The following is a 23,810-nucleotide window of genomic DNA, read 5'->3' on the forward strand; positions in this document are numbered from 1 at the left end:
GGAGCAGTATCCTGGGCAAGTCGTCAGCAGGGCAATGTTACACTATCCACTATGGAAGCAGAGTACGTTGCATTGGCAGAGACCTGCCAAGAGGTATTGTGGTTACGCCGCCTTCTAGGTGATCTAGGAGAAGTCCAACGTAACGCAAAAATGGTGAATGGGGACAACCAGGCTTGTCTTTTGTTTGCTCGTTCAGAGAAATCTAGCAAGCGCTCCAAGCATATCGAAACGAGACATCATTTCGTGCGGGACCTATGTCAACAGGGAGATGTTGAACTAAAGTATTGTCCTACGGATCAAATAAACGCGGATATATTAACAAAGCCATTAGGTGCAGTAAAACACCATATGTTCGCGAGTAGTTTGGGCTTAATATAGAAAACAGTTGAGGACTACTAATTGAGGAGGAGTGTTGAAGATAGGCAATTATTACCCCTCAATAGCCCATAGTTCGACGAGATAGGTGTGACATTTGCGGTGCAGGGAGGCAACCATTGCCCAACCTTGTAAACTAACTAATTACAATTTAAGTCCGCCAATAGACGTACAAGCATACAGAGCACATGTGATTCTCTTCAGTGTAGTGTACATAATCCGAAATCCCAGCAACGCTTATACTGCGTATTCCCCACTCTAACAGGTTATGGGCCCAGCACGGATATAATTATCCCGGGAAAGTTCGATTGTACAGTGAAGAAAGGCTAGTTTTGCTACAGGAATGTGCGCGTCGGTTTTTGTGTGTTGTACGGCATAGTGTGTGAAACAAAATGGCGGAACCCGGCAAACTCTCGTTTGCAAAATTGAACAATTCGAACTACAGCACCTGGAAGTTTCGAATGGAAATGCTTCTCATTCGTGAAGAAACATGGTATGTGATCGCTGATCCAAAACCGGAGTCACCACCGGAGAAATGGGTCACGGATGACCGCAAGGCGCGTGCCACGATGGGGCTTTGCATCGAGGATAACCAAGTGAATTTAGTAAAAGACATAGCTTTGGCAAAAGAGTTTTGGGACAAATTGCGTTCGTTTCACGAGAAGACGACTGCAACGTCGCGAGTGTCGGTTCTAAGTAAAATCTGTGACATGAAGCTGATCGAGGGTGGCGATATGGATAAACATTTGATGGATCTCGAGAGTTTATTTGACAAACTCACAATAGCGGGTCTGGTGCTTCAGCCAGAGCTACGAGTCGCAATGATTCACCGGAGCCTGCCGGAATCATATGGTGGGCTGGTGACTGCATTGGAGAGTCGCCCGGATTCCGAATTAACGGTGGAAGTCGTTAAGTCGAAGTTGCTCGACGAAAGTGAGCGAAGGAAAGATCGATCAGGGAACACCAGCGAACTGAAGGCCATGAAGGGATACGTGAAACAAAGCCACAAAACAGTGTGTTACAAGTGCGGTAAGCCGGGTCATTTGAAAAGAAACTGTCGTTTCAAGGAACAAAAACAAAATGGCTCCCGCGCGGAGTGTAACAGTATGTGTTTCTTGTCTGGTTCATATCAGACAAATGGGTGGCTGATCGATAGTGGTGCGAGTTGCCACATGACCAGTGATAAGAAATTCTTCGAAAAGCTTGTTCAACAAAAGGGTCCTAGCGTCGCTTTGGCCGATGGGAACATTACCGAAGCAAGCGGTATTGGTTATGGAATGGTGCGTTGTGTTGGTGCAAATGGCGGTGTCATGAACATTACGTTAAAAGACGTCTTATATGTTCCGACGTTGGCAACAGGGCTCATTTCAGTGGACAAAATGGTTGCCAGTGGATACACAGTGACTTTCAAATCGAATGGGTGTGAGGTCAATGATACGAACAATAAGCTAATGCTTAGATGTGAACGCAGTGATTGCTTGTATGGGTTGAGGTTAGTTGAAGTGTCCAAAATGGCCGAGAAAAAGACACACAATACAAATTGCAAGCACACGTGGCATCGTCGATTTGGTCATCGCGATTTATGCGTCATCCCGAAAATATTGAACGAGACACTGGCTACCGGAATGAAAATCGTGGACTGCGGTGTTCAGGAATCCTGTGAAATTTGCATCAAGGGTAAATCAGCGAGAAATCCATTTCCAAAGGCATCGGAAATAAAATCGGCAAAGGTGTTGGATTTAATACACACAGATCTATGTGGTCCGATGCGGACAACAACGCCAGGAGGGAAAAGGTACGTCATGACTATGATAGACGATTTTTCACGTTTCACTATCGTTTACTTGCTAGAGAGGAAGTCTGACGCTGCAGAGAAAATCAAAGAGTATGTGCGTTTGTGGAAAATCTCTTTGCTTGGAAGCCGAGAATAATACGATCCGATGGTGGAGGCGAGTACGTCAACGACAATTTACGTATTTTCTACGCAAAGCAAGGCATAAAGGCACAATACACAACAGCTCATTCACCGCAACAGAACGGTGTGGCAGAGAGGAAGAATCGCTCTCTAGAGGAAATGGCAACCTCGATGCTCCTTGGCGCAGAGCTTGACAAACGGTACTGGGGTACGACCCCGTACGAGAAGTGGTTTGGAAGGAAGCCAGAATTAGGACATCTTAAGGTGTATGGTTGTCCAGCATACGTACACATTCCAAGTGTCAACAGAGGAAAGTTTGACAGTAAGGCGAGAAAGTTGATTTTTATTGGATATTCTGATGAGCACAAAGGATATCGGTTCGTGGATACAGAAACGAATAAAATCACAATCAGCCGGAAAGCAAAATTCCTGGAGGGTGATGGTGCTACGACCAATGCGAAATCAACTGAAAGGAAATTAAAGAAAACGCCTGTAAAATCAGTGAAATCAGATACTCAAGGCTATTCTCCTTTGGATAGTGTTGTGGAAAACTACATTACATCGAGCCCAACAAACGAAACCATAGAGGAGGAAGTTGCGGAGGAGGCGAGCGAAGACAGTCTATTTTTCGATACGACTGACGTTGATGAAGCTGAGGATCTGACGGCTTCATTGGAAGTAGACAACACCGATCAACTGGGAGAAGGTGACGTGACGTCATTAAGACGTTCCAGCCGTGTAAATCGCGGTGAACTGCCGAGTGAGCTGAGCGACTTCGTAGTGCGAGTTGCAGCGCACACGGCAGAGGAGCCAACATGCTACAAGGAGGCAATTTCGAGTGCAAATCGTAATTCGTGGAAGCAGGCGATGGACAGCGAGATCCAATCGCACAAGCAGAATCAGACTTGGGAATTAGTTCAGCTTCCCGAAGGGAAACGAGCATTTGGCAGTAAATGGGTCTACAAGCAGAAGCGCAACGAGTCGGACGAGATCGTGCGGTACAAAGCACGGATAGTAGCCCAAGGGTACAACCAACGATATGGAGAGGATTACGATGAAGTTTACGCACCGGTCACGAAGCATACTACTCTCCGCACATTGCTGGTGCTAGCTGGTAAGAAAAATCTTTATTTGCAGCATCTGGACGTACGTACTGCTTATCTCTACGGAGAGATAGATGAAGAGATCTTCATGCGTCAGCCCCACGGATACGAGGTTCCTGGAAAGGAGGAGTTAGTGTGTCAGCTGAGAAAAAGTATATACGGACTGAAACAATCTGCGCGATGCTGGAACGAGAAGCTCTCGGGTGTACTGGGAGAACTGGGGTTCGTTGCAAGTTCTGCCGATCCATGTTTGTTCACGCGGGACAGAAACGGTGAAACGGTATATATTATTGTATACGTTGACGATATTCTTGTAGGTTGTGAAAACAAGAAAACTATATCAGGAGTGTATGAGGACTTGAAAGAACATTTTGAAATTGTTTGTCTCGGTGATGTAAAGTTCTTTCTAGGGCTAGAAGTTCATAAGGAAAACGGTGTTTACAGTATCGGGTTAACTAATTACATCAACAAGCTAGTGAACAGGATAGGACTTAGCGATGCGAAAACTGTAAAAACACCAATGGACCAAGGTTATTTGAAAAATGTAAATGAAAGCGAATTACTAGAAGATAGTACTAAGTACCGATCTGTGGTGGGAGCACTATTGTACGTAGCCGTTTGTGCACGGCCGGATCTTATGACAACAGCTACGATACTGGGAAGGAAGTTTAGTGCCCCAACGGAAAGTGATTGGGTGGCAGCCAAGCGTGCTGTTAGATATCTTAAAGGTACCAAATCTTGGATGTTAAAGCTAGGTAATGAGCACGATAGAATCGACTGCAGTGATTTAGTCGCATTTTCCGATGCGGACTGGGCGGGAGATTCTTCTACGCGAAAATCAACAACTGGTTTCGTGGTATATTTCTCAGGAGGAGCAGTATCCTGGGCAAGTCGTCAGCAGGGCAATGTTACACTATCCACTATGGAAGCAGAGTACGTTGCATTGGCAGAGACCTGCCAAGAGGTATTGTGGTTACGCCGCCTTCTAGGTGATCTAGGAGAAGTCCAACGTAACGCAAAAATGGTGAATGGGGACAACCAGGCTTGTCTTTTGTTTGCTCGTTCAGAGAAATCTAGCAAGCGCTCCAAGCATATCGAAACGAGACATCATTTCGTGCGGGACCTATGTCAACAGGGAGATGTTGAACTAAAGTATTGTCCTACGGATCAAATAAACGCGGATATATTAACAAAGCCATTAGGTGCAGTAAAACACCATATGTTCGCGAGTAGTTTGGGCTTAATATAGAAAACAGTTGAGGACTACTAATTGAGGAGGAGTGTTGAAGATAGGCAATTATTACCCCTCAATAGCCCATAGTTCGACGAGATAGGTGTGACATTTGCGGTGCAGGGAGGCAACCATTGCCCAACCTTGTAAACTAACTAATTACAATTTAAGTCCGCCAATAGACGTACAAGCATACAGAGCACATGTGATTCTCTTCAGTGTAGTGTACATAATCCGAAATCCCAGCAACGCTTATACTGCGTATTCCCCACTCTAACATTATGAACCGACCTCAAGACACGTTAACACACCCCTGTCAGCCCCAAGAAACCTCATACCATTGCCAATACCTCATCCACCACCAAATGTTCCAAAACGCACGCAAATTGTTCCAACGCACGGATTTTAATCAACCAAATTTTCGTCAAAATAGACCGGAGCCTATAGAAGTAGATCGATCAATAAGATCACACCAGGTCAACTACGCAAACAGACCGAATTCATCTAATGTCCGGCCGTTGAAAAGACAAAGAGCGTTTAACTTAGAAACCTTCGCGGAAGAAAGGAACCCATACGAAGATGAAAATGAGATATATGAGGAATATAGAAAAGCAAGAAAAAATTGACGAAGCTTCCCGTGAAGCAGAGTTGAATTTTTTAGAATGAAATCGGCTCTGCCATATTTCATATATAATGGCAAAGCTGGACAACAAATAAAAATTTTGATCGATACAGGATCCAACAAGAATTTCATTAATCCGAAACATGCAAAAATTTCGCATGACGTAACAAAACCCTTTCTTGTAGCATCAGTAGGAGGAGATTTACTTGTAACGAAATATTCGCAAGCTAAAATATTTGCCCCTTTTTCAGATGTAGATGTTAAATTTTACCATTTACAGGGACTAAAAACATTCGATGCCCTTGTCGGTTACGACACTATCAATGAAATGGGAGCATTCCAAAAGAGACTATCTAATTATAAAAGATAATATAATACCTCTCTTACTCTACCCATTACAGGAAATTAATAGGATGACATCGAACCAGTTTACTGTAAGTCATACCCGTATCCCTTGTCTCTGAAACAGGAAGTGGAGACACAGATAAAAAAATTACTAAAAACGGTATAATTCGTCCATCCAGATCACCATATAATTCACCTGTTTGGATCGTACCCAAAAAGGCCGACGCATCAAACAACAAAAAATATCGACTTGTGATCTATTATAGAAAACTGAACCTAAAAACTAAAAGTGATAGATACCCCATCCCAGACGCATCAACAGTTCTCTCCAATTATGGAAACAATAGATACTATACCACACTTGATCTAGCATCAGGTTTTCATCAAATCCGTTTAGCAGAAAAAGATATAGAAAAAACCGCTTTTTCAATCAACATATAAATTAAACGACTACCTTTTGGGAAATATAAATTTTTACGACTACCTTTTGGTCTAAAAAACGCACCTTCTATCTTTCAGAGAGTCATGGATGATGTTCTTAGGGAACACATTGGCAAAATCTGTCATGTTTACATCGATGACATAATAGTCTTTGGTAAGACATTCAAAGAACATTTAAAAAACTTTTAAATTGTATTGAACACATTACGTGAAGCCAATTTTAGAATACAACCAGACAAATCAGAATTTTTAAAAACAGAGGTTGAATTCTTAGGATTCATAGCCTCAGAACAAGGCTTGAAACCAAATGAGAAAAAAATTGAAAGCATACAAAAATATGCCAAACCTAAAACTATACGAGAGCTTAGAGCATTCTTAGGACTCTCTGGCTATTACAGAAGATTTGTTAAAAAGTATGCTACTCTAGCAAAACCTCTAACAAAACTCTTAAGAGGAGAGGATGGCCAAGGCCACTGTAAAATTACAAAAAACCAATCAAAAAATTTTCCGATAAAATTTGATGAAGATGCCATACGCGCATTTAATACTCTCAAAGAAATTTTATCATCCGAAGATGTTCTGTCATACCCCGATTTTAATCATGATTTTATTTTAACCACAGACGCGTCCGACAAAGCAATCGGAGCTGTTCTGTCACAAAAGCTCAATGGTATTGAGAAACCAGTTACGTTCATATCCAGAACGTTATCGAAAACAGAAGAAAACTACGCCACCAATGAAAAAGAAATGCTTGCTATAGTATGGGCTTTACGTTCCCTACGCAATTACATCTACGGTGCAAAAATAACAATATTAACAGATCACCAACCTTTAACATATGCAATGTCGCCAAAAAATAACAACGCAAAACTAAAGCGATGGAATCTATTCACTATATGAAATGATCACGCCGTTTCCAAGATTTAAAAGGCATATTTTCTGTGAACCAGAATTTACTAACCAATATTTAACAGCCAAACTAAAAAGATTCCTCAATCCTAACATTATTAACGGTATACTAACGGACGATGTAACCATGGGTCACATTCAAGAAGTGTATAAAAATTAATTCAATTCGAAAACAATGGGATGTAGATTTTCTCAAATACAAGTTGAAGATTTAACTGACGAAGAAAGACAACTAGATGAAATCAAAAACATTCATAATTTTGCACATAGAAATTCGAAGGAAAACTCATTTCAATGCATTAAAAAGTTTTATTTTCCAACCGTGAGGAAGGTAATAGAATTATTTGTTAAAAATTGTGAAATTTGCAAAATGGAAAAATATGACAGAAAACCTCAAGAGTTTATACAAATAGAAACTCCAATTCCCAGATATTCAGGTGAAATCGTTCACATTGTCATATTTGTGTATAATTCAAACTTACTATACCTTTCATCGCTAGATAAATTTTCTAAATTTCTTAAAATAAGATTCATCAAATCAAAATCTATTGCAGATATAAAAGAAGTAATGCAAGAACTCTTATATGATTGGAATTTACCAAAACAAATTGTAATCGATAATGAATGCACATTTGTTTCAAATGTTATAGAGCAAATGATTAGAAATCTAGGTATAACTATTTTCAAAACCCCAGTATATCGATCGGAAACAAATGGTCAAATTGAGAGATGTCATTCGACAATTAGAGAGATTGGTAGATGCATTAAGGCATTAAATCCAGATATTACAGACAAAAATCTAAAGCAACAAGCTGTATACAAATACAATAATACAATTCATTCGTTTACAAAAGAGACTCCCAAGAACGTACACATTGGAGAACAGTCGGAAGAAATGTCCCTTAGAGACAGAGCATTATTAAGAGAAAAACTTGATAAGAAAATCATAAAACTATTCGAAGAAAAAAATGAAAAGATAAAGAATAAGAAATATAAAGATTACGAACCAAATCAATACGCGTACGAAAAGAGGAAAACGAATAATAAACGCGATAGTCGTTTCAATATGGTAAAGGTTAAAGAAAATCATCCTACGTATATAATCGATGAACATAATAGAAAAATTCATAAAGTAAATTTAAGAAATCCTACTAATTGATTATAATCATTCCTACCATTTCAGGTTATTCCTTATCGCTATCTCGATAGAATCGAGTAAAATTAAGATACATGATGTAACGAATAATTCTCTTGTAATCATTCCATTGGGAAAAGCTAAGATAAGAATAGGATACGTGAGAACGATACATCCGATTAATTTAGAAGAGCTAAATGACTTTGTGAGAAATTCTCACGGAGTGCTGGCTGTAAATTTTCGGAGTTTTTTCCACCAAGCCGAGAAAGTCGTAATCGTCGCGCGCCGTTCTGTTTGTGACTGTGTATTCGTCTGTCAAGTTCATTATTACATAGTTCATTTTGATAATCCTAAAGTTCACTTACTGCCCTAGATGAATAGTCCAATTAACTAATTCCCTTTCAGTTCGTCCGTGAAACATTTCATGAAAGATTTCCTATAATTCCGAATCTATTTTCAACATTCCCGGCCACCAAAGAAGGAACTTCTTTTAATTCATGAAACCTAATAAGCTAACTAAATGTAATTCGTAATGTGTACCGGAAATTGTACGATTGATCTGCATTGTGATTTGATCGATTGTTGCCGTAATCGATGAACTAGCCTAAACTGTCAGTTTTGTTTGCATTATTCCGTATGCGAAAAATGCGTGTGTGCATACTTAAGGTGCGAATGATTGCTAGCCTTCCAAACGTTGATATCACGTTGCTGCTGAGTACCGTTATCCCAACCAGCCAACCACGCTTGAGTGTATCTCTGAGATTTCCTTTGCCACTAAGGTAAGTAAGTACGTTCCATCCTGATACTAACTACTTTCTTCCTTTATAGATATCTAAGCGAGCTAGCTGTTTGATTGAGCTGATCGACAGCTTCCCTAAAGTTCCCGTACAAACCTATGGGAGAACTTTCTACCGTAATGAAGTGTACTGACACTGTTCGCAAATTTAACTATTGCCTCCTATACTACGCTGAACATCGCTACGAATGTGCGCATGTTAGATACGAACGCGATGCTGTTGTTCCGACCGAAAAATGCATAATTGGATGCCGAGATGAATGTATGTGAATAATATGTGTGTAGTGAACCCGGCCACCGTCACACATATTCCCGAACCGTTCGCAGATGATGTGTAGTAGCACCACATGATGAAACTCATTCCGATTGAGTAGTGTAAAGAGTGTGTAAATCTCTTTACCCCGAATATGATGCCTGATGAAGCCCGTTGCTTCGCGATGAAATGATACGCCGATAAACGTGTGATGGTATGTAGATATTGATCATTCCAATATTCCCCTTGTAGATTTCGATCTTGTTGTTTTCTGTTCTTCGCAAACCCAGGGTGGTGAATGAAACCAGCGTTTATGATCCGAATGATAGTTTGGTTTCCAGCGATGTGACACGTTTGCATGATAGTTTACCGAATTGTGACGAGGGCTATACTTCCAGCGCTTGGAATGACGTTCGGTCCGAGAAATACATCGGTCTGACCTTGACTTCGATGCCTCTAAAACGATGCCAAAATTATGGTAGTGAGGTAAATGTGCAACATACCTTCCAGGAACTTTATTATAAACAGTGGAACCCTTCTGATTTGTTTTCTCTTCCGTAGGTGGACTTCCGTAGCCCGAACGATGACATGGTTGAAGAGGTGTACCGTTTGATGCATTCCCTGTCACGCTCCAGCCGAATGATGTTTCCACGAGCCAAGGTTTGCCCGTGCCCATAGATCGTTTTCGTCCTGAATGAATCTCCCAGAACGTGTCTCCGCCGATTACGATGTCTATGTTGCCCGGAACATTAAATGAAGGATCTGCCAGCTGCAGATCGGGCATACTCCACGATGAAGTATCGATGGGTGTAATTGGAGTATGCGCAAATAGTGACTCCAGAACGAGGAACTCCAGATGATTAGAATACAATTGATTCCTCGATGCCACAGTTGCGACGATCGACCCTCTCGCCGACTGTGCCGTTTTTCCGATGCCCGTGACTGCCACGTTGATTTTGTTTCGAGTAGCCGTAAGCTTCCGAGAAAGTGATTCGGAAATAAAATTCGACATGGAGCCTGAATCAAGGAGGGCCCTTGCCTCATGTTTCTTTCCGTCGTCACCCACGATGAATAGGACAGCCGTTTCCAGGATCACCGAACTGCGATCGTCGTGAGCTGCCATCGTGATCGTTGTAGTGGTAGGAACATGCAAGAGTGTATGGTGTCGCTGATGACACGTGCGACAAGCATGCTCCGACTTGCAGGATTTCACTTGATGGGAATCTCCGAGACAATTCCAACATAAGTGTTTCGATGTAACCACTTCCCGACGTTGCTGCACGTCCTTACTGCCAAACACCGGACAGTTTCGTAAGAAATGGTTCTCCGTACACTCCAAGGGACACTTCGGTGGTGGTGATACAATCATCCTACTTGACACTGGTTGTGCTACGGCTGAGTGAACGATTGTCTTCCGCGAACTTGGATAACGCTGCGTACCAGCCACCTTAGTGATACTAGTGTCATCTTCACAAGTAGTACTCCGAGTCGCCTTCAATATTTGTATTCGATCTTGTACAAAATCGATGAGCTCCTTGTATTTGTCCTTCTTGGCATGGACCGAATGCTTTTCCCAAGCTAAAACAGTAGCGTGATCTAGCTTCATAGCCAGCAAATTTGTCAACGGTGTATCCCAATGATCGATGGGCTCGTTGAGCTTTAGTAACCCATTCACATGACGAATGAATTCATCTACCAAATGCACTAACTCATCCACACAGTCCGCGCGTACGGGCGGAAAGGAATGTAGCTTCCGATAATACTCACGGATTAGTGTACGTGGATTATCGTACCTTTTTAGAAGAGCTGCCCACGTCACCGAGTAGTTGTCCGCTGTCAACGGCGTGTGTTCGAAAGGAAGCGCCGCTTCCCCTTTCAATGCTGACAGCAAATATTCCAGCTTCGCAATCGAAGGAAGCTCCGGTGAAGCGTCGATCATCGCGATGAATCGGTCACGAAACGACAGCCATTTCGTTTGGTCGCCATCGAATGATGGCAATTCGATCTTCGGAAGACGTAGATGTGGTGCGTTTGGCCGACCAAACGCAAGCGTTGAAGAAGCCAAACCCGATGTATCGTTTAGCGTACCCTCTTCCCGTCGAAGGTTGTCCCGTAGGAAGGATTTTAGCTTCCTACACCGCTCCTCGATGTTGATCCTGTCCATGATGCAAGCTTCAATCGCTTCATTACTGTCATCGAGCTCTTCCAGTTTCGATATCGCGGCGAAGAACCCTTCCTTATGCCGTTCCAAGTCCTCTAACGCCTCCGGAATTTGCTTGGCGTCATCCCCAGAAAATTGCACTTGGAACCGTTCGAGAGCACTTATATTTTCCACCGCGATCCTTCTTTTTAGTTGAGCGGCCTTTATCTTCTTGTCCATGATTTTGCACGATATGAAAACACTCACAGGACGAAATTAAACACGAAATAAAACGTTTAAGTTTGGCGCGAAAATTCAAATAACGATGGCGCTGAAATCGTTGGCCGCTGCCCTTGATGCGGAGCGAAACGCGATGGCGTGAAACGACGCGACGAAGAATTGTACACCTTGCCCTTGTTGCAGAGCGTTAAACCGACCGAGCTCTTGTTGCAGAGCTTTGAACGAAAAAAAAAACTCTTTGAATTCACAATCCAGTTCGAAGGACCAAAAATGTGAGAAATTCTCACGGAGTGCTGGCTGTAAATTTTCGGAGTTTTTTCCACCAAGCCGAGAAAGTCGTAATCGTCGCGCGCCGTTCTGTTTGTGACTGTGTATTCGTCTGTCAAGTTCATTATTACATAGTTCATTTTGATAATCCTAAAGTTCACTTACTGCCCTAGATGAATAGTCCAATTAACTAATTCCCTTTCAGTTCGTCCGTGAAACATTTCATGAAAGATTTCCTATAATTCCGAATCTATTTTCAACAGACTTTATTAATAAGGTAACTACTATTAACAAAAACGATTTAGATAACCAATCACTCAGTGAGCTAATAAAAATAAAAGTCACCAAATTAAAAGAAACATTAGCTAAGATTAGGAAAACTGTAAAGAGACATAAAAGATGGGAAAGATGGGGTTGGTCAAGTATGGAAATGGATCGCCGGCAGCCCAGACGCAGACGAATTGAAAATCATGTTTGGTGGCACCGAAGGTGACTAGTATAATTCCGTCTTCCCATGTGAACATCAACCTTTCGAGCCTTCCCAACGGAATTATTTTAGCTGATCCGTTATTTTCCCAACCGCAAAGAGTGGATGTGTTGATTGGTGCAGAGCTCTTTTTTGATATTGTGAAGGAAAATCAGCTACAACTTGCTCCAAACCTACCGGTGCTGCGAGAGACTCAATTTGGATAGGTAGTATCCGGATCCATCGCCGAGCCATTTGTCACCAGCATGTCGTTGCAACATTCATATAAGGTATCCGTAGAAGAAGTCGAAGATATGATGCATCATTTCTGGCAGATTGAGGAAGTGCCTGAACGTTCCTAAGATGTCAAAAGAAGAGTTAGCCTGTGAGGCTCATTTTTTATCTACCTACAAACAAGACGAGGACGGAAAGTTCATCGTTAGATTGCCGTTCAAAGAAGGTTTGCTGCAATTGAACAACTGTCGCAGTGTTGCACTCGACACATGCGGTGTTACGACCATCGAGTACGAGCACGAAATGCAGAGTCGTGTTCAATGCCAGCGCCAAGACTTCACCATCAGGAATGTCCTTGAATGATGTGCTACAAGTTGGACCCGTAGTCCAGAACAACTTACACTTCATCGTACTGCGTTTTCGGACATATAAGATAGCGCTTTCCGGAGACGTATCTAAAATGTACCGCCAGGTACTGCATGCCGAAGAAGATCGTCGCTTCTTACGCATCTTCTGGAGACCTCATCCATCCCAACCGATGTGAGCTCTACTATTGAATACGGTAACCTATGGTACCGCATCGGCCCCTTTCCTTGCAACAAGGTGTTTGTTGCAACTTGTCGAAGAAGATGGCCGCGCCTTTCCCATCGCTTCCCGGATAGTACAGGAAGAAACGTACATGGATGATGTACTCTCCGGTGCTGATTCGGTGGAAGATGCCATCGAAGCACAACGACAATTGAAAGTGTTTCTAGAACGAGGATGTTTTCCAATCCACAAGTGGTGCTCGAATTCCAAAAAATTTCTCGAGCACATTCCCGAAGAAGATCGCGAAAAGAAGACCGCCATGGACCAATTAAGAGGAGTAAATGAGACCATAAAGGTGCTCGGCTTGCTGTGAGACCCTTATACCGATATTCTGTTCATCGCTAAGAACCCAGCACCCAGCTCAACTGATCACCATCGAATAACGAAACGTGAAATGTATTCTGAAATCGTCAAATTCTTCGACCCGTTGGGCTTAGTATCACCAGTGATCGTAGTAGCGAAGCTCCTAGCTCAGCGAATGTGGCGACTCAAAATCGGATGGGACGATCCAGTTGATGATGACGCGTGAATGGAATTAACTCCAAGATTCGTTATCACATTTGCACACCATTGCTATACGGAAATGCGTAACGTTTGATGGAGTTATGGAATACGAATTACACGGTTTTTCTGATGCATCTACCACAGCATATGGAGCATGTATCTACCTGCGAAGCCTCTTCCCTGATGGTTCTAAGAAAATACAGATACCCGGAAAGGAGCTGTGTGCTGCTCTATTGCTCGCCCGATTGATAAGGAAGGTATTTCCAGCTCTCAACATGTCCTTCCGAGACGTCGTACTGTGGTGTGACAGTACAATCGTGCTTTCATGGATAAGGAAGCCGCTCAACCAACTGCAGTTATACGTCCGAAATCGTATTGCTATAATCCAGGAGAGTACACAGGGAGACTGATCACCGATGGGAGTATATTCGGTCACAATACAACCCTGCGGATATTGTCTCTCGAGGCCAGCTGGTTGAACCGCTGAAGAACAACAACCTCTGGTGGTATGGTCCAGCCCTCCTCTACAAATCGGACTACGAAGTGGAACCTGCTGAATTCGTTCCCGAAGGTGACCCGAGCTTATGTCAGCAGTAGTAACATCAGCCGTAAGCACCGACGACATTTCCTTTCTATATAAATTTAGTAATTTTAGGAAGACTCAGCGTATCATGGGCTACTTGCTGTTGTTTATAGGAAATTGTCGAACCCCACCGTTTGAAGGTCGTCACCCTACTATCGTTCCTAGTAAGGATCCTTTAATACATCACTTGATACGACAGATGCATGTCGAACTACTACCTGTTGGACAAACGAGATTGATGAATGCAATGAGACAGCGATAATAGTTGTTAAATGCACGTTCCACCATCCGCGCTATCACCCGTAAGTGCGTGAGATGCTTTCGTATAAATCCCACTAACTCGAATGATAATGGGAATGATACAATAGCTTCATTCGGATAACGCTACTATCTTCCGAGGAGCGAACAACAAGCTAAAGGAGCTGTTTAATCAATTCCGTTACCAACAGTTTGTAACCTCCGTTGAAAACTTTTGCCATTCGCCGGAGATTGAGTGGCACTTCATCCCTTCAGATGCACCAGAATTTGGCGGTCTCTGGGAAGCTGCCGTGAAGTCCACCAAAACCCATCTTAAGCGCGTCGTCGGTAATGGAAGGCTATCCTTTGAGGAATTGACCATCGTACTAGTGGAAATCGAAGCTGTGGAAATCGAACACGTTTAACCAGATGGCAACATCTTCAACTTATGCGCGAACATTTCTGGCGCGCTTGGAGTCGTGAGTATTTAAACACGATGCAGCCAAGGAAGAAGAATCTCCAAACGACGACGAACTTTCGAGAAGGAATGATCGTGCTTCTCCATAATCGGAACGAGCCCCCATTGAACTGGACCTTGGGACGTGTTACAGCTGTCTATCCTGGCAAAGATGGCTTAGTTCGAGCTGTCGATGTATCCATTGGAGGTTCTACCTATCGTCGCAGCATAAACACATTCTCCGTGCTACCTATTGAGGATAAAATGCAATCTAACCCATCCTTCTATGAACAAACTTTCCATTTGTTAAACTTAGAATCCCTTTCTTTAGTTTTGAGTATCCTCAAAGGGAGGAGTATGTTCCGTTCCACATGGCACGGAATGAATCCCATCCCACACTCCCCTCTTTAGTGCATGCCCATCCTTAGTAGTGCCCATCACTACAGCGTCCCTATGACGTTTAGAGTTGCCGCCAATTTTGAGGCATATATAAGTGAGCGCGATCGAGGAAGTAATACCGTTGTTTTCCGTTAGTTGTACGTTGTTTGCAGAAACAGTAGTTGGACTGTAGCGTTAGCTCTGTTCGTGTGTGTTAGTGCTATGTGTTGTCCTTATGGTACAACGCGTCGGTGTTTAACACAGCACACTACGCGCAAACAGTAAAAAATCAAACGATTCGGCGTGAGCGGTACAATGCCGGTAATGGGAAGTCCAACTAAAAAGAAGAGTTCTTAGGAACAAGCTACGCCGTCCTGTTTGGATGGCGGAAACGGGTTCAAATTTTGCACGGTGCGGTTCAACAAATGTCGATCCGCAAAATCAGTGAATGCGAAAGCACTTTGAGCAAAGGCTAAACCGAATCGAAAATGCGTTGCAGGAGGCAACGCTATTGGACGAATCCATATTTAAGGGTTACGCAGCGTGTGTAACCAAGTTGGCTACAAAGTATGAAACGTGGCATACTGGCCGGCTGGCGGCAACGTCCGATGATACCATCGACCAAGAAGAAGAACAGTACGCCTTGTTCGAAAAGCGCCATTTTTAACTTGCGTTAAATTCTGAGCGTCAACTTTCATCGAGTGTGGAACCACCCCTAGCATCCAAGGGACGTGTAAAACTTCCACAGACACGTCTACCTTCTTTCGATGGTCAGATGGACCAATGGCTACCCTTTAGAGACGCGCTTTTCAGCCTGATCCACAATAACGCTATATTATCCGATGTGAACAAGTTGCAATACTTGAAGGGAGCGTTAACGAAGGAGGCTCATATGTTATTGGGAGCCATCGAGATCACTAGAGCAAACTATATAGTCGCATGGGATCTTCTGAAGAAACGATACGACACCAAAAAGTTGATAGTGAAATAATACCTCGATAAATTGTTTACCACACCGGCTAGGAAAAAGGAAGAATATGGCATTCTCATCGCGCTGATCGATAGTTTTGATGGAAGTGTAAAAATGACCGAACGAATGAGTGTACAAACGGACGGTTGGAGCGAGTTGCTAGCTCACATGCTTTGTGCTAGATTAGATCCGGCTGCTCTCAAGCAGTGGGAAATTCATCATCGTAGTCAAAAAGTTCTCAAGTATGAAGATGTGCTGCAACCGGAACTGTGGCAACCACCAGCAAATCAACACTATCATCGTTCGACCATTGCGCTCAAACGCCATCCACCGGCTACAACACGAAACCTGTCGAGACAAAAAAACTGGTTCTTTTACCAACCATTGCGGTGCATATCGTTACTGTTAACAGGGTTCACCATTGGGCTCGTGCCATACTAAGCGGAGGATCGGAGATGAATCTAGTAACAGAAAGATTGGTACAACGATTGGGTGTTCCGAAGATACGAGTGACCCACACCCTGGGTGGGATCGACAAGGCTCAACACACCAGTTTGTATATGGTCCAATTGTCCACCCACTCTAATCGTTCTTCATTTCAGACGGTTTGGAAATGTCACGTGAAGAACGTCACTTGGGATCAACCTTGGTCCACCGTCCATCGACCGACGAACAGCTTCGAATCTATTAGCTTAAAACGGTCACTTATGGGACCGCATACGCACCGTATCTAGCAACCCGATGACTGAATCAGCTAGCCAACGAAGGGCGATCAACTCATCCCAGAGCATCAGAAGTCTTAGCGACTGACTTCTACATGGAAGACCTGATTACTGGTGTGAACTCCATACTGGATTTCGATTGCGCAAGTGGGCATCGAACTCATCTGAAGTACTAGCAAGTATACCCGTAGAGCTGCACAATGATAGTGAAGTTCTAAACGAAGCGTTAGGGTTGAAGTGGAGACCTGCTACCGACCAGCTTTGTTTCGACGTACTATGTTGGGGTACAGAGATGCCAATTACTAATCGGATACTCTGGGATACTCTGTTAGGACCGATTGTGGTAATTGCCAAATGTTTTCTTCAAGAACTTTAGCAACACGAGAAGACGTGGGATGAGCCGTTGCAGCTAGAACGGCAGCAGCGTTGATTACAGTTTCGCGAACAGTTAGAAGACCTCAAGAATTTAACTGTTCCACGGATAGCGGTTGGTTCTATTATCCTTTATCCAGTTACACGGTTTTAGTGATGCCTCTTTGAAAGCGTACGGAGCCGGCATATATCTTCGATCAGAATCATCGGATGGTACGGTGACGGTTCACCTTCACCTTCAAGCCGCAAATTCAACCATGAATGTTTCTTTTGGGTATTCTCCACCATTGTGCTGCATTGGATTGCCAATCGATGGAAGCAATTTGTTGCTAACAGGGTCTCCGAAATACAAACTCTTACTACCAAGAAAGAGGTATAATCCACAGTAGAGATAACACGAAGACGTAATTTTTCTGAAAATTCTAAATAAAACCCGGACGCGTTCGTTGTAAGTCAAATTTATTACTACAATGTGTTTCTTATATATAAACCAATTTTTATAGTGTTGGTGCCTATCCTACACGCCGTGAGTGTGTGTTAGTGCCAAGAGTGTGGGAGGTAAAATTCCTAGTTTTATCTGGTAATTTTGTTTTAGGATTTGTAACCGCCGTCCGATTCGGCCGTTTTAGTTAATTGCACCAAGTGTATAGGCGCGTTTTCCCGGTGGACCTATGTTCTCTTTTTGTCGGTTCCTATTCTTTACGTTACCTGATCTGATGGTTTTTTAAGGGTTCAGAATGTACTTTTATTGCATTAAAACGTATGCCACTTGGTACTTTCCTGTTGCAATGTTTATGCAGCTGCATGTTGTAAATTCGAACCTAAATTTTGCCGTGCGATCCTGCGTAGCATCCAGTTTTTATTTTAAATGGCGTAACGTTCTTTATTCATTTTTAACTAAATTTTTATTGCATTCTTTCAAATGTTTGTCTAGACTGGCGTCGAGTTCAAGATGTGAGCTTATGCTGCTCTTAAATGAACATATCATACTTCTGTAAAATGTTTTTAAAACATGAATCAGAACAATTGATCGTTGAGTTCACAACAAGGGTGATGATGCCTTCTCAACTGAAAGAGACCACTCCCTGGTGGAATGGATCACCGTGGCTGCGACGGCCGAAGCACGAATCGCCTAGCCTGAACCAGCCCCCAGAAGTTCCAACGGATGAGTTGGACGAGAAACAAATAGTGGCCGTCACGCAGTCGTTGCCAAGCAACCGATTATTTGAACTCCGATCGTCATTCGCAGCCTTAGTGCGCTTGGTAGCCTACTTACGACGTTTTGGTTCACCGGCCAATAGTGTACATCGAAAGGTGGGATTCTTGCAAACAGCGGAACTTGAAGAATCCACACTACTGTTACTCCGCATCGCTCAACAGGAATCTTCTAAAGAAGAGATTCGCGACGTCAACGCTTCATCCAAACTGAGAACACTCTGTCCTATTTTGCAGGACGGTTTGCTAAGAGTTGGTGGCCGCCTTCGGAACGCCCCGATTTCCTTTGATCGGAAACATCCCTTCATCCTACCTGCATTACACCCGCTGACCTTGATGATAGTGCGACTCTATCATAACTCGTTGTTTCACGCGGGCCAACAAATGATGATTACGATGATTTGTGAACGCTAATGGCCGCTAAGGATTCGTAACCTGGCGCGATAGGTGGTACACGACTGCGTCTCATGTTTTCGATAAAAACCGTCCACCTACCAACAGCTCATGGGTGACTTACCTCCAGAAAGAGTGACTCCTTTGTTATTATTTTTAAAGACAGCAAAACAATTCCAGTTAAGTGCTTCGTTGCCATCTTCGTCTGTCTTTCAGCAAAGGCTGTACATGTCGAATTGATCGACAGTCTTTTGATCCCGTCCTGCATCGCTACCTTGAAACGATTTCTTGCACATCGTGGATAGCCGATTACAATCGAGTGTGATAAAGCGACAAATTTTCGAGGTGCCGACCGAGCGCTGAAGGAGTTGCAGCAGCTGTTCGAGACACAACAACTACAATATGTCGTCACATCCTACTGTGCTCCTGAAGGAATAAACTTCCAATTTATTCCTCCCCGTTCCCCGTATTTCGGCGGGTTATGGGAAGCGGCTGTTAGATTCAGAGAACCTGAAGAATTAGAGATCATCATCCGTGGCCATTTTTTGATCCATCGGGCGCTGTCATTGCCAGAGCCATCTTACGACGGGATTCCTGAGAAACATCTCAATCTATATCAGCAGACGCAGGAGTATGTGCGCCGTATTTGGAAGAGATGGAATACGGAGTACTTATTCGGGTTGCAACCGCATAGTAAATGGACGAAAAAACGCAACAACATCCGTGAGGGTACGATGATCTTAGCGAAGGAAGACAATCTCCTCCTCTCAAATGGCATTACGATAGAGTCGTTAAGATCTACCCGGGAGAGGATGGGAATATCAGGGTTGTTAAAGTGAAAACAAAAGGAGGTTTGAAACGCCGGGCGATTAACCGAATATGTGTACACCTCTACCGTTGAGGATTGCATTCTTTTCGGAGAGAGAATGGTCATCCCGGAGAAGCTGCGTTCCCGTTGTTTGCTTCAGCTACACAAGGGACATCCGGGAATGCAGAGAATGAAGGCGATCGCGCGCAGCTACTTGTACTGGTCAAAAATCGACGACAACATTGTAAGCTTCGCAAAAGCACCCCCTCGATCTACACCAACAGCATGGCCAACACCGACGGGCGTCTGGTGTAGAGTACACATAAACTGCGCTGGGTCATTTGAAAGTTTTTACTTTTTAGTTGTGGTTGATGCTTTCTCCATGTGGCCCGTAATCTACAAAACAACGAGTACAACCACTTCTACCACCATCTCCATGCTACGGAACATCTTCGCTCGCTTCGTTATGCCAGAAACGCTGGTTAGTGACAACGGTCCCCAATTTACAAGCGGCCTGTTTGAGGAGTTTTGCAACAGGGATCGAGCATATCACCACAGCACATCGGAAGATCCGGAGTGACGAAACATCCCTTGATGAGGCGCTGGAGATTTTCCTCATGACGTACCGATCGACCCCAAACGCGCAGTTGGGCAATCAGAAAACTCCAGCTGGTGAAATGTTCGGTCGCCCCATCAGGACAGCATTGGAGCTGTTGTGGCCCCCTTCATCAACTCATTATCTTCTGCTTCATCCATTTCAGTGCGAAGCTTTCAGCCAGGCGAGCTCGCTTCTACAAAATATGTCTATGGCAATTCGTGGAAATGGATACCTGGAAAGATCGTTCGCAGCCGCGGACGTGTTATGTACGACGTCATTGTGAATGATGGGCGTACACTCAGGCGCCACGTAAACCAACTTCGGCGATGTACGTGTCAAGGACATCAACTGCCTATTGATATGCTGTTAGATGATTGGACTTCCGATTCCGCTGCAAAATCAACCCAACCGATTCTGGAACCCAGCACAAACGAACCAGCAGCATATCCACCATTGTTGCCCGATTGTTTGCCACTAGTGCTAGTGCAGCTAGGGCCTGGAAGGAAATTCCGGTGAGGACATCTTTACATCCCTGCGACCTTAATAACCGTCACGATGGTAGGGGCACCCGGAACCTGATGGATTTGCCTCGCTGGTCTTCGCGTGTAAGAAGACTTCCGCATCGGCTCGGAGCCTATCCGTGCAAATAGACCTGGAGCGATATTTCTCAGTGAGTTATTTCGCAAAGTAGCTCAATTTAGCAAACAAAGGAAAATCGCTGGGCGAGACATTTCTTTGGCTACTGTGATGATATAATTCTATGTGTTTCTATGGCAACGACGTTTAGATGCTGTTTTTTATATATGAACTTTTCATCGCATTTCAACGCATCGCAACGAGAGATCTCTAACTGAGAAAAATCGCTCCAGGTCTATTTGCACGGTATCAGCTCAATTAGCCGGGTGAGATATTGCAGCCTGATCTTGCTGCCGAGCTTAGTAGAGACCACAGCTTATCCGCCGCTCGATGTTGTCTGGGAAGTGACAGCATCCGATGTGAGAGGCGAACATTGCCCAACCTTACGAACTATATTATTATATTCATTCCCGCCAATAGACGTACAGGAAAGTGCACGCGTTTGTCTCTTTATTGTGTTTCATATTCAATCCGAAATCTCAGGAACACTTTATGTGTAATACTACGTAACCCCAACAAAAACTAACGAAAATGGTGAAATGAAATTTTTAGTACTCCAAAACCTCCGACGGCTCTCCCCTCACTAAGAACCCTTTTATTGTCGGTAAATCTATTTCCTCTCTTGCTGGTGAGCTTTCCGAGCCCTGCAAAATTATTTACAACGGCAAAAAACTCCTCCTGAAAACACGTAGTGCCCGCCAATTCCAAACCCTCCAACCTCTGACCAAACTCATTGACAGAACTAGTATCAGTGTAACCTCACATGCGACCCTCAATAGTGTTCAATGCGTTATTTTCTCCCCTCACCTTAAAGAAGTGAGTGACGAAATCATCCTAAACGAACTGAAAGATCAACGTGTAGTGTCAGTTCGCCGATTCACGCGTAAAATTAACAACGAAAAAGTGCCCACCAATATCTTCCTAATCCGCATTAACGCCACCACCATCCCTGCAACCATCTGCCTCGGTGCTTTACAAGTGTCGACCGTGTTTCCCGAAACCAATGATATGCTATAATTGTGCCCATTATGGTCATACCAAAATGAGCTGCAAAGTAGCGCAAAATTGTTCCAACTGCGGTACGCCAGGCCACGGAGAATGCATCGTCGATCCCGTGTGTTTGAACTGCAAAGGACCCCACAACGCCTTCTCCCGTTCCTCTCCACGGTATTTACAAGAAGAATACGATAATTAAATATAAGGTAAATAACAATTGCTCGTTTGCTGAAGCTCGTAGAAGTGTATCCTCCCCAGTAGATCCTTCCCCCGTACAACAACGACTCACATTCGCACCACAGACAACAAAAAAACCCTATTTCCTTCGCCAACCTTTCCCTTCTTCTCCTTATTTTCCTACTCCCACTACTATCCCGTCCAACTCACTTCTCGTAGTACCAAAAAGAAAAAGAAACCTAGTTAATTTCTGTCATATGCTGTCAAACGTCAAATGGATGTCAAGGTGTGAATAAAGTCAGTTGGAGTTAGACTCTTGACCTGACGGGACCTGTGAACCTCTTATACCGAAGAATATAACAGTTAGCAACGAGTCTGAACCTATTCATGGAAGAGGAAAACAAAAAAGACAGTGTGTGCCAGCCCTTGGTTAGTGATATCAGCAAAATGAATGCCACATCGCAAAACTTAACACCTTGTTGACGGGCGATTTTCGGCCAGAACGTGTTGGTATCACCGCATACGTTTGTTGTCTTCGGCGCTGGAGAGTATAGCGTGTCCCGCCGCACGATGTTATTAGTTACTTGAAATCTGTCACACACATAGAAACATTACATTACATTAACAACATTCAGGTCAAAATAGTCCGTCCCGAATCAGAAAAGTTCGGCTAACCGAGGACGGACATGTCCGTCCACCCGTCAACAACGTTCGGCTGAGCGAGGACGGACATGTCCGTCACCCGTCAACAAAGTGTTAACTATCGAACCATTTAACAAAGAAGTGTTAACATGGAAACGATGGGTAAAATGGCTAGAGACAACCATGGAGATGATGCTGGAAGGAAAGAAGAAACCAACAATATTACACTACATGGGAGCTTAGTGTTATCACACAATACGTTGTGTGATTTGACTTTACCGAAAGAACCGGAGGAATTGAGGTATGCAAAAATAGTGGAGAAGCTGACCTCTCATTACGACCCCAAACCATTGCAAATGGTAGAGCTGTTTAAATTTTGGCAAAAAATACAGCAGGAAGACGAAACGGTTGCCGAATATGCAAAAGTGCTGCTGAAAGAAGCGAAATTTTGTGGATTCGCAGAATACCTCAACAAAGCCCTACGAAATCAATTTGTGTATGGACTCCAAAACAAAGCCATGCAATCCAGGCTAATGGAGGAAAAGGAGCTGACGTGGGAGAAGGCTAAAACCATGGCATTGGCGATGGAAGCAACACAGAAAGGAATAGGAGTAGTGCGAAACGAAACTGCCGAAGTGGTGAAGTTACTGGAAAAAAACAAAGACGCCGGAAGGAATACAAAAGAGCTACAAGACAACAACGGTGAAGTGCTACAGATGTGGTGGTAGTGGTAAAACAAGAGCGATGAAGAGTGCAGTGATATCGTCCGGAAACAAAAGAGTGTGTTTCAAATGCGGTAAGCCGGGACATTTTAAAAGAAACTGTCGTTCCCGAACGGACTCACTGGCGGTGAAGACAGGAAGAAACATGAAGCGAAACACAAAGGCTACCAGGTTGAGTATTGTTGGGATTTATACGTTCCATATTCACATTTCTGCATTTCTGGCAACACTGCCGTTTGTACTTTGACGTTTGAAAACATGCGTCTATACAGTCGCGCCAGAAACCTCGATCAATAAACATCACTTAAGATATACCGCTGCAATTCCCGTGTGTCGACAA

General features: G+C 43.6%; 2 protein-coding genes across 2 annotated transcripts in view; both read right to left on the reverse strand.

The window, feature by feature from the left end:
• The window catches only part of LOC125772085 (uncharacterized), a 312,356-nt gene extending 298,739 nt beyond the window's left edge, over window positions 1–13,617 (reverse strand). Inside the window, exon 1 of the mRNA XM_049443443.1 lies at window positions 11,673–13,617. The gene's annotated coding sequence lies outside the window, so the exon portion shown is untranslated. The remainder of the gene's footprint in view (window positions 1–11,672) is intronic.
• Window positions 9,512–11,505, reverse strand: LOC125769499 (uncharacterized). Its single transcript, XM_049438233.1, has 2 exons — window positions 9,629–11,505; window positions 9,512–9,581 (listed from the first exon to the last, which is right to left on the reverse strand). Exons 1-2 carry the CDS (start codon window positions 11,503–11,505, stop codon window positions 9,512–9,514), a joined length of 1,947 nt encoding a protein of 648 aa, XP_049294190.1.
• Window positions 13,618–23,810: the final 10,193 nt, after the last annotated feature.

The sequence above is a fragment of the Anopheles funestus genome, chromosome 3RL, assembly GCF_943734845.2.
Source record: "Anopheles funestus chromosome 3RL, idAnoFuneDA-416_04, whole genome shotgun sequence".
NCBI lineage: Eukaryota > Metazoa > Arthropoda > Insecta > Diptera > Culicidae > Anopheles > Anopheles funestus.